Source organism: Triticum aestivum, chromosome 5B (genome assembly GCF_018294505.1).
Source record: "Triticum aestivum cultivar Chinese Spring chromosome 5B, IWGSC CS RefSeq v2.1, whole genome shotgun sequence".
Taxonomy (NCBI): domain Eukaryota; kingdom Viridiplantae; phylum Streptophyta; class Magnoliopsida; order Poales; family Poaceae; genus Triticum; species Triticum aestivum.
This window is the reverse complement of record NC_057807.1, coordinates 516,745,105-516,756,962: the sequence shown is the minus strand read 5'-3', so window position 1 is coordinate 516,756,962 and position 11,858 is coordinate 516,745,105. Positions and strand designations below refer to the sequence as shown.

General features: G+C 44.6%; 1 protein-coding gene across 1 annotated transcript; it reads right to left on the bottom strand.

Annotated features, from left to right (window-relative positions):
• Positions 1-4,458: 4,458 nt before the first annotated feature.
• Positions 4,459-6,381, bottom strand: LOC123116692 (probable L-gulonolactone oxidase 1). The gene has a single exon (XM_044537619.1). The coding sequence runs from the start codon at positions 6,368-6,370 to the stop codon at positions 4,601-4,603; it is 1,770 nt and encodes a 589-aa protein (XP_044393554.1). The 5' UTR covers positions 6,371-6,381; the 3' UTR covers positions 4,459-4,600.
• Between the last annotated feature and the right edge of the window lie 5,477 nt (positions 6,382-11,858).

Here is an 11,858-nt window from a genome sequence, read left to right as displayed (position 1 = left end):
TTGCTGGCTGCAGGCTTTGCCATGGCGGATGTGAAGGCGGAGTACGAGGCCGCCCAAGCGGTTGAGATGGCAGAGAAGACCGTCATCCTCAAGTCCATCCAGGATGAGGCCTACGTCAAGTCCAACCGGCAGCTCATCCTACGAGAACAGGCAGTGACAGAGGTGATGTTCGCCAAACTGAACGCAGAGGGGAAGGAGGTGCCAGAGCCTCCGCTGGTGCAGGAGCTTCCGCAGTTGCCTGTCTACCCAGCGTCGGGCACAGAGATTGTCGAGATCTCCGACCATAAGTAGTTTAGCCTATGTACGTAGTACATATGTTTTTATTTGCATGGGTATTAAGGATTTGATGTATGAACTTTGAGTTTCATGGTTGTGGCGGACGTTTTTGGTGTGGTTCCCGGTCATTGTTCACGGATGCGTCCGGACTCGTCCGCGGGCGTTTCAGGGCCGGCTTTTGGGTATTGCAGTTGTAGATGCTCATAGTTTGGTTAAAGTTGCTGCTCCTTAATTTGGAGAGTGTGTGCCATGTTTAGCTCACCTCACCTCCACTTATTGCTTGTATCCCATTAACATTGTTCAATAAAGCTATATGGAGATCTAAAATAATAAAAAGAGAGATGCAGTACTGCACATGGGGCGCTTCACCAAAACAACTGGATGGATATTCCACTCCATGCACGTGGATGCATATTAGCTAAAAACTCAACATAAGCTAATGCAGGTTGATTGGCTGGTCAGGTAATTGTTTATACGGCCATTGGCCCATTGATTCATACGTGTTATCATGCTATGCATGCCTCCGTATGTTCACTTGTGTATAGTTGCTCATCGCATTGTTAAGACGAGAGCATACTCGTGTCCACGTCTACACCAGGGCTGGCACTTTACAAATAATTGATAGAAAAAACCATGCACACATGGGCATGCATTGCTCCATGCATACATATGCCCTCAACATATGTATTTACTCATGCGAGGTATATTAGTAAGCCCATGTGTGGGTACAATTCTATTTTCTTTTGTTATCCATTGGGAAAAATTTAGTACAGAATCCTGTCCTACTAGACGAATGCATCTCTCTACTGAATTGAAAATGTTGGCGCAGCAAACAAAACCTAATCTTCACTCTCCACTGAATTCCAAGGCCTCGGTCCATCTGTGCAGAACTGTTGTTGCGCCTGTCTGCAGAGTAGCGGCCAGTTTGAACCCGTCCTGGACGGGAAACCTTTGATCGTGACATTTGTCGCAGGAGCAATCTGATGCACACCCGACAAAATAACAAGTGTTGCCAAGCACATAGCTACGCCACGGATGCCGTCCTAATTGTTCCTCATCATCTGCTGCATCCCAAGATTAGCATGCCTCCTGAGCCTCACCCCTTCCTCTTGATTTGACCGATCCTGCGATGACATTTCCAGAGAGGGAACTAATCTTGATCAACTCAAGGCACAGAGACTAGGTGTGCCACACCATCTTTCCCACTGCTTCCCAATCCCATCACAAATGCACATGGCCGGCCCCAGCCATGTGTGTGAGAGTGTGTCCCCAACTTGATCTCTCGAAGGGAACCGTCAGGCTGTTAATACACCTTTCTAGTTTGTGTCTTGAAGAGAGAAACTTCTCCCATGTTGTGCCAATAGGACCAATAGGATACGATATTTGTTGTTGCCCAAGTGCTTCTAGAAATGGGAATGCAAGCATGAATATGTGTGTGGTGGTGGTGAGTAGTACATTGTCATGGCGATGGATTGTGGCTAGTTATCTTGCTGTACATATGGTTGTGTAACGCTCGGTCCAAGTACATACATGATGCATGTGTGCCCCTAAATATGTTGGTTGGTGGTAGCGACCTTTCAGTCATCAACATATAAAAGATAGAGAAAAGTATGTTTTTGGTCCTTCAAGTTCCCTAAAAGTATAGACTTGGTCCCTCAAGATTTTTTTGGTATACATTTGGTCCTTCAAGTCTCAAAAACGGATAAGTTTGGTTAAAAACCAGATTTTGAGCATGTTGACCAGGTTTGATCGATGAACAGTAAATTTAAAAAAATCAAAAATATCAAAAAATATTGACAACCAACATGCTTGGGTGCGCTAGGTGTGTGTAATTTTTTGTGGTCAAATAACATCCGAGGATTTCTAGCAAAAAGCAAAAGCAAAATTTGGCTTGTTTTTGTGAGCCAAAATTTGTTTTTTTTGCCGCGATCTCCTCGAATGTCGAAACACCACACAAATTTTCACGCACCTTGCGCATCCAAGCAACTTGGTTGCCACAAAATTTCATTTTTTTGAATTTATTTGCTATTTTTCTGAATTTACTGTTCATCTATCAAACCTGGTCAAACCCAGTCAATGTGCTTAAAATTTGGTTTTGGATCCAGTTTTGAGAATTGAAAGACCAAATGTATACCAAAAAAATTTGAGGGACAAAATTTATACTTTTGGGGAACTTGAGGGGCCAAAAACATACTTTTCTCTAAAAGATAACCAACCTCAACCGGCCTAGCTAGCTAGCCAGTGAAAAACATGGTAAAATGTATATTAAAAAATTCTTGGCTCATAATCAGCATATGTATACCATAGACAAACATGCCACACACGGGTGATTCCTGGAAACTTGCTTACATATGAAAAGATTGACTATTGTATGGTCAAGGTAGTCAGAATCGGGATTCAGAGTCTGATCGATTTTCCTTTTGCAGAATCGAGTCATAGTATCGAGTCGTGGAATCGCGGATTCTACTAGATTTACTCAAATAAGATATTTTGTATCCACGTTAGAAATTTATATGGGTTAATATAGAGCAAAAAACATACACATAAATGCTAGTTGTATTCCACATCTTTTCATGGCTAACCTACTATCTAGCTTGCATGTATGGAACATATATGAGAGGCAAATATATAGAACAATTAAATCTTCCACACACAAAAAATACTTAGTAGGTTTTTTTTAGATTATGTTAATAGCATATCACTTGTGTAGCTGACATGCAGTGCTGACCCAAGGGTCTTGTTCACCTTCTCCGATCAATCTGGAAGCATCCTTCTTCTCCCACCAATTCCATTTGTTAACAAGCCCGATCCTCAATTTTTATCTACGGTTTCTAAGAGCTAGATCAAAGGTGTTGACGACTATGCATTTGGGCTTGGGAGGGGAATAAAGGCCATGATGCATGTGGAAAGTGGTTTGGATGATGGCATACTATTCTGCTACAACATAACAAATGGCTTAGATAAATTAGTAAAATCGTACATAGTCCATAGCATAGTCTTGATTCTACAATTTTGTATAGGATTCTATGATTTGGATCACGACTCAACATGGATTCTACTAGATCCGGGTTCATAGTGGGACTTGGATCCAAATGCTTCCGTATGGTCGTGAAGTCGTAGGATTCTAGGAGTTGAGTCGGGACTCTGACTACATCATCATGTGAAACAAAGATGTCGTACCTGACAACTCCTTAGTATGAAAATCTTGCACAAAACCCTCGCAGTTTATCGAGACCTAGATATGATAGCTGACCGTACGTACTTAATGCATGTGTAACTAGAACAAAGGGATAAAAAGGAGGGCAGACGTTAAATTTAATTGTGCAAACTGAGGGGTGACATAATGATATAGGAAGGGCTCCACAAACTGGGGTCCTGCACGTACGCACCAACATTCTAATCAACGCAATGCTTCGTGAGTGAGAGGTTTGAGCCGGGTGACCGAGAACCCTAGCCGCCTCCCGTCGCCTACCCTTCTCACCGCTGCCAGGGCATGACAACAGGGAGGTTCTGGTCGAGGCGGCCTACTGAGGAGGTGTTTGAGGGCTACTGTGTATGGCGAAGGAGATAAAAGCTTCAGTGACTACCTTCTTTAGGCGGTTCTCGGCAGCAGTGTTAATGAAGCTGACGGTGGAATGAGGGATTCAGCGCGACAATCCGCCCTGTAATCAATAAGTAGCTACTCTAGCTGTAAATACATATAAGAGCGTTTAGATCACTGAAATAGTGATCTAACTGCTTTTATATTTCTTTACCGAGGGAGTACTATTTTATGTTTTTAATGCTAGCTTTCATCCTACGGTAAGATTTGGAATGGCTAAAATCGCAATTAGAGAGGGAGATTTAAGTTAGTTCTTAGGGGAGAATTCTACTATCTGCATGCTTTAACCAGCAGGGTTTCCAAGCACCACCATACTGGTTCATGCCCAGGAAAACCAAAGGTACCAGCACATCTAATTTTCTACATAAAACTTATCTTTCCTCCAATAATCTGATATAAACTGACCCCATACACTTTTATGGGGGATATCTAATGCATTCTTACATTGAAAGATCCACATCAAATTAAATCATACGGCAGGTTACAACATTAAACCGTTGGACAGGTGGATGGCTCGGTGTCTTTTCGCAAAGTATAATTGACAAACAAGAAACTAAAACATCATTATTGAATAGATTGATAGTTGGCATAAGTAGCGACGGCCCACAACATAGTACATATATCCTCGTATATACCGAGGAAAAGCATATCACTATTTTCAGGTCTGACAAGCAACCGGAAATGGGCGTGGTGCAATGTACGGCTTTGCCAAATTTGACATCCTTAATAATTCTTAAAGAACGAGCAGACACGAGCTTCCTTATACACCTTCCCTGGCCTGCAGAAGTAGCCTTGCTCCGGAGCACAATGCGAGTTGTTGGAGCAGACGCAAAGTCCTTCAATGGCACAACGCTTTTTGATGATGTTGGGACTTCCACTGATACCGAGAACCTTGTTAGTCCATTCGTTGGAGAAGAGCCCCTCTGGGTCGTACCTATCTTTCACCCTAAGAAACTCATGAACTTTTGGGTACTTCGTGATTGCACCATCGAAGGCGAAATTACGGCTCTTACCCCAGTGCGGGATGCCGCCGTACTTATGCAACGCCATTTGCTCGATCTCGTCCACCATATCGGCATGCGCACGCGGCATGCCTTCGGTATGGCTCCGGTAAAAGATGATGTCGACACCGATCGAGTCCTCCGGCTTGCCAAGATAAGCGGATGACGCCTTCACATATCGTAGGAGCACGCCTATCCTGACGTCGACGGAAGAACAAAACAAGTCCGGATTGAGGTTCCGGAGAAGTTGCATGTCGGCGACGAATGCCGGTGCCTTGGACAGCGGGATGCTGAAGCCGGAGTTGTCGAAGAAGGAGCCTTGGATGCGCGGGTCCCAGGCGCAGGAAGTGAGGAGGCCATCCTCTGGGCTATTGAGGCACGTGCCGGACGCCTGGATGTGGTGCTGGTACCCCACCACCGGGTACCCCGTGAAGGAGACGCCATCGTTGGTGAATATATTCAGCCGCTCCGACGCGGCCGCCTGCTGCTGCGCCGCCTCGCACCGGGCGGTGTCGGTCCCATTCTCCTGCAGCCGCTCTTCGGCGGTTCTTGCATCGATGAGGTCGCGGGTGGGGCTGATGCGGAAAAGTGGCAAATCGTAGAGGCCATTGCCCGGGGTGGAGACGTCGACGCGGTCGTCCTGGCGGTAGATCACCTTGCCCTCGTGCGGCAGCCACGTTATGTCGCCGTACTCATGAAGATGACCCCACCGAGCCACCTGCTCCTGGAAGTCCGAGTCGTCGCGCTTCACGAGCGTCACTGACCGCTTGAACAACGGCTGCATGGCCAGAGTCACATGAGAGATGACGCCGAGAACCCCAAGGGAGACCTTCGCCGCGTCCAGGTCCGGGTGGTCAGCCCCGAGCTCCCTCACCACGGCGAACCCCTGGCTCGCCGGCGCCGGAGTTACGATCCTCAGCCCGACCACGTACTCGTGCGCGGCGCCTCCCTTCCCCCACAGCGAGCTCCCGTGCGCTCCCGTGCTCAAGAGGCCCCCGATGGTGAGGCCGTGCCAGTACGGGGAGTGCGGCAGGGACAGCCCCGCGGCGGCAGCGGCCTCGACCAGGTCCCGGAGGAGCATGCCGCTCTCCACCGTCATGAGCCGCTTCGCTGCGTCGACGCGCACCGTCCGGTTGAGCTGCGCCGTGCTTATGATGGTGCCGTCGTCGCCGCCGGGGCACGCCAGCTTGGGAATGCTGTGGGAGTGCTTGGTGGCCACCCTCACCTTCTGTTTCGTGGACGCCACGGCCGCCACGGCCGCGACGAGCTCCTGCTCGGTCCGCGGGTAGGTGACCTTGGCCGCGCGGCAGATGGTGCGGTCCGTGAAGGAGCCGTACGTGTTGGTGATGGTGCAGTTGGACGTGCCATGCGTGCACATCACTGGGTCCGGCGGAGGGCTGCAGCCGGCGAGCTGGACGAGGACTCCTAGTGAGAGAACCACGAGCAAACTTTCCATTGCTCTTTTTTGCACTCGTGACATTGTCATTTTCATTTTTCTCTTGATGATTGGTTGCCTGGGGTTGTAGCCAACAGAGACAAGCGAGGCCTTAAGTAGGCTTGAGGTCAAGTCTCACGGCATGGTAAACCTTGCACGTTTCCGCGCGAGCATGAGTTCAATATACAGTTTGCCTAATTCACATCTAAATGTTTTCTAAGGATGCCACATCTAAGCTCCACAAATAACGCAGCAACAAGAAAAAAAAAGCTTGAACAAAAAAAATTTGACCACAAACATAATGAACATCAGGTTAGATATGACATAACTATGTCACATCTAAATGTGTCCTAGACGGGCCCTTCAATATAAGTGAACCGTCAGAGAAGCTAGCCGTGGGCTATACCTGGCCATGGGCCGGGCTTGGGCCGGACCTAAAAAAGCCCACAACAGAAAACTGAGGCCCGGGCCCTACCATCGGGCCTACTTTTCAAGCCCAAGCCCGGCCTATCTGATAAAAAGCCCCAAAAAGTCCTTAGGGTTTAGGGCCGTGGGCCGAGCCTCTTCCTTAAAATGTCAATATGCCAAGTCCAAGCCCGTCCAGGCCCTGCTGGTGGGCTCAAAACTCAGGCCCAAGCCTGGCCCACGGGCAAGCCCATCAGGCCTAGGCCCTGGATTTTAGGGCCGGGCCTGGGTGGGCCGACAGGGCCGGGCGGAGATGGCCAGGACTACTGTGGGCAGACTAAACGGCTTAATTTTCTACATATATGCACGCGAGCTGTGTTTCTAAGGGCTAAATGGCTTGTATCGCTAAAAACATTGTCAACACTGTTATCCTCTAGATTAGCTGTCTTTTTCTGGGTTGTTGCAGGTCAAGGCTTCGAACTCAAAGGAACAAGACGTTTAGTCTTTCTTCTTTTTTTTGCGGAAAACAAGACGTTTAGTCAACTCTGTGTTAGCATTCATTGTGTGTTTTTTCATCCATCTAGCAAGGAAAAAATATAAAAAAGAAGGTATCCATCCGGCTTTAGATTACCGAAGCCCTTAACAGTTGACATTGCAATATCAAAATCATGTATGCCACAAAATTCCATCACAATGATTTTCCTAATAAGGGCTAAAGGGCATGTATCGCCAAAAACTTTGTCACCAACATTATCCTCTATGGTCTTTTTTTTAGGATCTGGGTGGTTGCTAGTCAAGGCCTCAAAGTCAAAGAAACAAAAAACTCTATGATACCATAATTGTGTGATTTTTCATCCATCTGGCTGAAAGTTTATTTTCCTGAAGGCCAAAGGCTTGTATCACTAAGAACTTCATCAATGACCTTATCTTCTAGGTTGGCTATATTTTATGGGTGGTTGTAGGTCAAGGCTTCGAAATCAAAAAACAAAAGGTTCAGCCAACTATCTGTTAGCATGATTGTGCGGTTCCCACCCATCTAGTTAAAAGCTTTTTTTCTTCAGAAAGAAGGCATACATCCGGCTTCAAATTAATAAAGCCCTTAACGGTTGATATTACAACATCAAAATTGCATGCATGCCATAGAGTTTCATCGGCACGATTTTCCTAAGGGCGGCTAAATGTCTAGTATCACCAAGACTTTGTCAACAATGGTATCCTCTTGGTTGGGTGTCTTTTCTAGGTGGTTAGAAGTCAAGACATGGAAATTAAAGAAACAAAAATGTTGTGTCAAATATATGTTAGCATAATTGTGCGGCTTTTCAATCATCTTGCTGAAAGTCTTCTTTTTTTAGGAAGAACGCATCAACTGGGCTTTAAAGGCTTTAAATGAATGAAGCCATTAACCTTGACATTAAAACATTGAAATTGCACGTGGTCACAAAATTTCGCTAGCAGGATTTTCTTAAGGGCTTAAGGCTTGTAACTGTATCACTAGAAACTTCATCTACATCGTTATCCTCTAGGTTCGTATCTTTATTGGGTGGTTGCAAGTCAAGGCTTTGATGTCAAAGAAATGAAACGTCTAGTCAAATACGTGTTAGCGTAATATTGCACTTTTCCGTCCGTCATGCTTAAAGCATTTTTTAGATAGAAGACAGCCGCCTCGCTTCAAATTAATGAAGCCCTTAAAAGTTGACATTATAATAAATTAGAAAGATAAGAAAACGGCAAGATACAAAGGTGCTGATGAAGCATCAACAAAGACGCCGATTACGACATGCAATATATAGTTTCGTATTAGAGGCATCATGAACGATAATTTCATATTTTATTCATTTAGTATCTTCATTGTTAATATTCTTTCCTATAAACTTGGTCGAACATAGAGATGTTGGACATTTGAGAAAATTAATATACCTAATATTTTGGACAGAGGAAATGCTACCTAATAAAAATTGAAGTTGCTGGCAAAAAAAGTTAAGTAACATGCATGCGACAAGGATGACTAACATGCAAACTTATAGCCTCAATCCTTATCCAATAAGGTGTCGTTCTGAAGGTCAGTTTAACCTCTTCTAGTTTTGGTGATTGACACGGTTCGCTCCTTGGCTTCATTTGTACCTGAGTTAGCAGTTAATCCGACTTGATGGATATCACTTCTTTTAATGTAACTCACAGAACTCGCTCTCGTCTTGCAGTCTTGGTCTCTATGTTTCATAGGATCTCGCAAACGTGTGTTTTCCAAGTCTTCAACGCACTTCTTAGAATAACTTTGGCCCACTGCAGGGGAAACTTCCTTAGAAACAATGGTGATGTGTATATTAGAGAAACCAAATGTATATGTGATTCATATGTCACAGTTCAGGCACACAAAGGCCCTGCTTGTCACCATATATCTGATATGATGTGTAATTGAGCTATTTGTGGCAGCAATTATGTGTTTCGTATGTGCCACATTATCATGCAGAATGCCGCTTTTACTCTCCATCCCTCTGGGCCTGTCACGCGTGTGTGACTCAGGGTGGGACGTATGCCAACGAAACGGATACAAGCTGAAAAATGTTAAAGAGTGCTCCCTCTGTAAAGAAATATAAGAGCGTTTAGATCAAACACTCTTATATTTCTTTACATAGGGAGTAGTAAGCAGCATTTGATCTCAACTGAATTCCAAGCCCATTGCAAACTGTTGTATGCTCGCCTGCCCGGCAGCAACTAGCTTTGGGTACTACGGTGTGGAAGCCCTTTCTTTTAATTAAGGGGCATGCCCCCGATTTTATTTTTCATTTCTGAAGAATGAAACAGATAAATAGAGTCATAATCTTAGGGGGTCCAGCACTCAACCAGGCACTCTACAGCATTCTAGAAGGGCGTTGTTTCCCGGCCACAGAGGAAGGTAACCACGCAGGGCTCCTTCCCTTCCCACTCCAAACATTTTCCAACACAATTTCACAAAGTTCTACTCAATACAGAGGGATCATCATCAGACCTTTACAGATTAACAGGAAAAGAATAGAACCAGTAGCAGGTTTTAGCCAACTCCCAGTCGTTTGACCATCGGCGCCCAGCCTCTGCCCTTGTTGAAGAATCCATTCGCGACTTTAACCAGCATGGCTACTACGGCTCGTAGCATATGTTGCCCTCCGTTTTCTGTAAACCAGCCCAATACGATGTCTAATAAGGAACTTGATAAAACAAAGCACTGGGTTCATGTGGATATACACGATGAAACACCCACTGCTATTACTTGTCTTAATTTTGTGGGGAACTTCTCAATCCAAACACTACCATTATTCTTTTAAGGCATATCATGAATTCCAATGACACTTCGAACCACCCCCCATACAAACCTAGCTACTACACATGTGCAAAATAGATGCTCGACTATTTCAGGGGAATCACAAAAACAGCAATTTCTATCTTTACCCTTCCAGTTTCTCTTTGCTAGATTGTCTCTAGTCAACACACTGTTTTGAATTTCCTCTTCCTACTGTCAAGAAAAAGTATGATATTCTTATTATTGGGGATGTTCATATCCCCGTTGAGGTAACCTAGTGTTATTCGAAATTTCTCCGGTTCCGTGTTATTCAGAATGAGTTTGTTAACAAGACTTGATCAACCTTGTTAGTGGGTTCATTTTAATGATCATGAGATGGATGAAGCTAGAAGGCACAACCTTCTGTACCTTCTTTTTACTTTTTGTTATTTAGATTAAATAAAGCAAAAATAGTATTATCTGTCTGTTTTCTGAATTATCCGTGCAATAAAAAATATATATCCCGAAAATAAAAGTGCTCCAAATGCCCTGCAAATTTAGTATGATTTTTTAATGAAATATTTGAGGATTTTAGGCACTGAAAACACTGCAGGGGGGCAAGCACCTGGCCACTAGGGTGGAGGGCGCGCCCACACCCCCTGGGCGCGCCCCCCTGTCTCGTGAGCCCACGGTGGATCCCCTCCACTTATTCCTGCACCCACACACTTCATCTTCCTCCCCAAAAAATCCCCATCCAGCTCAAGCACGAGTTCTAACTCATTTTGTTACGATTTTCGATCTCCTTGCTCAAAGCTCCATTCACAAAACTACTTTGGGAGATTGTTGCTTGGTATGTGACTCCTCCACTGATCCAATTAGCTTTTGTTCTAGTGCTTTATTCATTGCAAATTTTTGCTGCATAGATGACCCTGTTCTTGAGCTTGCATGTCAAATTTAGGAGGTCCCAAGTAATTCTAATGCATGATAGAGGCTCTAGGCACTTGTAAGAGTAGTTGCTACCAATCTTGTTTAGTTTTATGTACTCTTATTTTGAAGTTACTAAAAATTTCAGAATTTTTTTAGAGAAAGCAATATGTCCAGGAGAATGTACCAAGGTGGTTCCTCAACAAAGAGAGGACCTAGGCGTGCTATGCGTGAGCAAGATGATGAACCACCAAGGGATGTTGAAGTGCGAGCTTGTGAGTGGACATCAGAAGAGTTTATGGTCAATGCAGGCATTAAGGATGAATTTGACGCATATGTGTGTAATGCCGATCTTGAGGACTTCTTACAAGATAAGTGTCCTCAGTACTACCAATTGACTGATTCATTCGTGAGAAGGTTTAAATTATCATCTTTGCGTAATTCTCAGAGTGTCATGTTTGATATTTATGATCAATCTTATACCATGGACTTAGAAGATTTTACAACTGCTTGCAAACTCCCGCAGTGGGGCAATGTTCACGAACCCCATAGATCTGAATATAAAGACTTTCTTGCTAGTATTACTGTGGGAGAATCTAGGGATATAGCACAAGCTACCACAGGGAGCATTCATTTTCTTGCTATACATTATTCTGCTCTCTTCATTGGTAGATGCATTAACGGTAAAGATAAAGCATGTCACATGTGTGTCCCTGATCTTTGTGTCCTCAAGAGTGTTGTGTTAGGTAATAAAGATTACAACTTGGGGGCAATAGTTGCACGTAGGTTGCATAATAATGGTATATCTGGAGATTTATTTGGAGGGATTTATGCAACCCGTGTTGCTAATTATCTTGGTATAGCCCCACAAGTGGAGGATATGGAGTTGCTCCCTGCTTATTTAGATTATGACGCGATGGTCAAACATCATTTTCTTTTGAGGAATGGACAATTCCTCCAGTA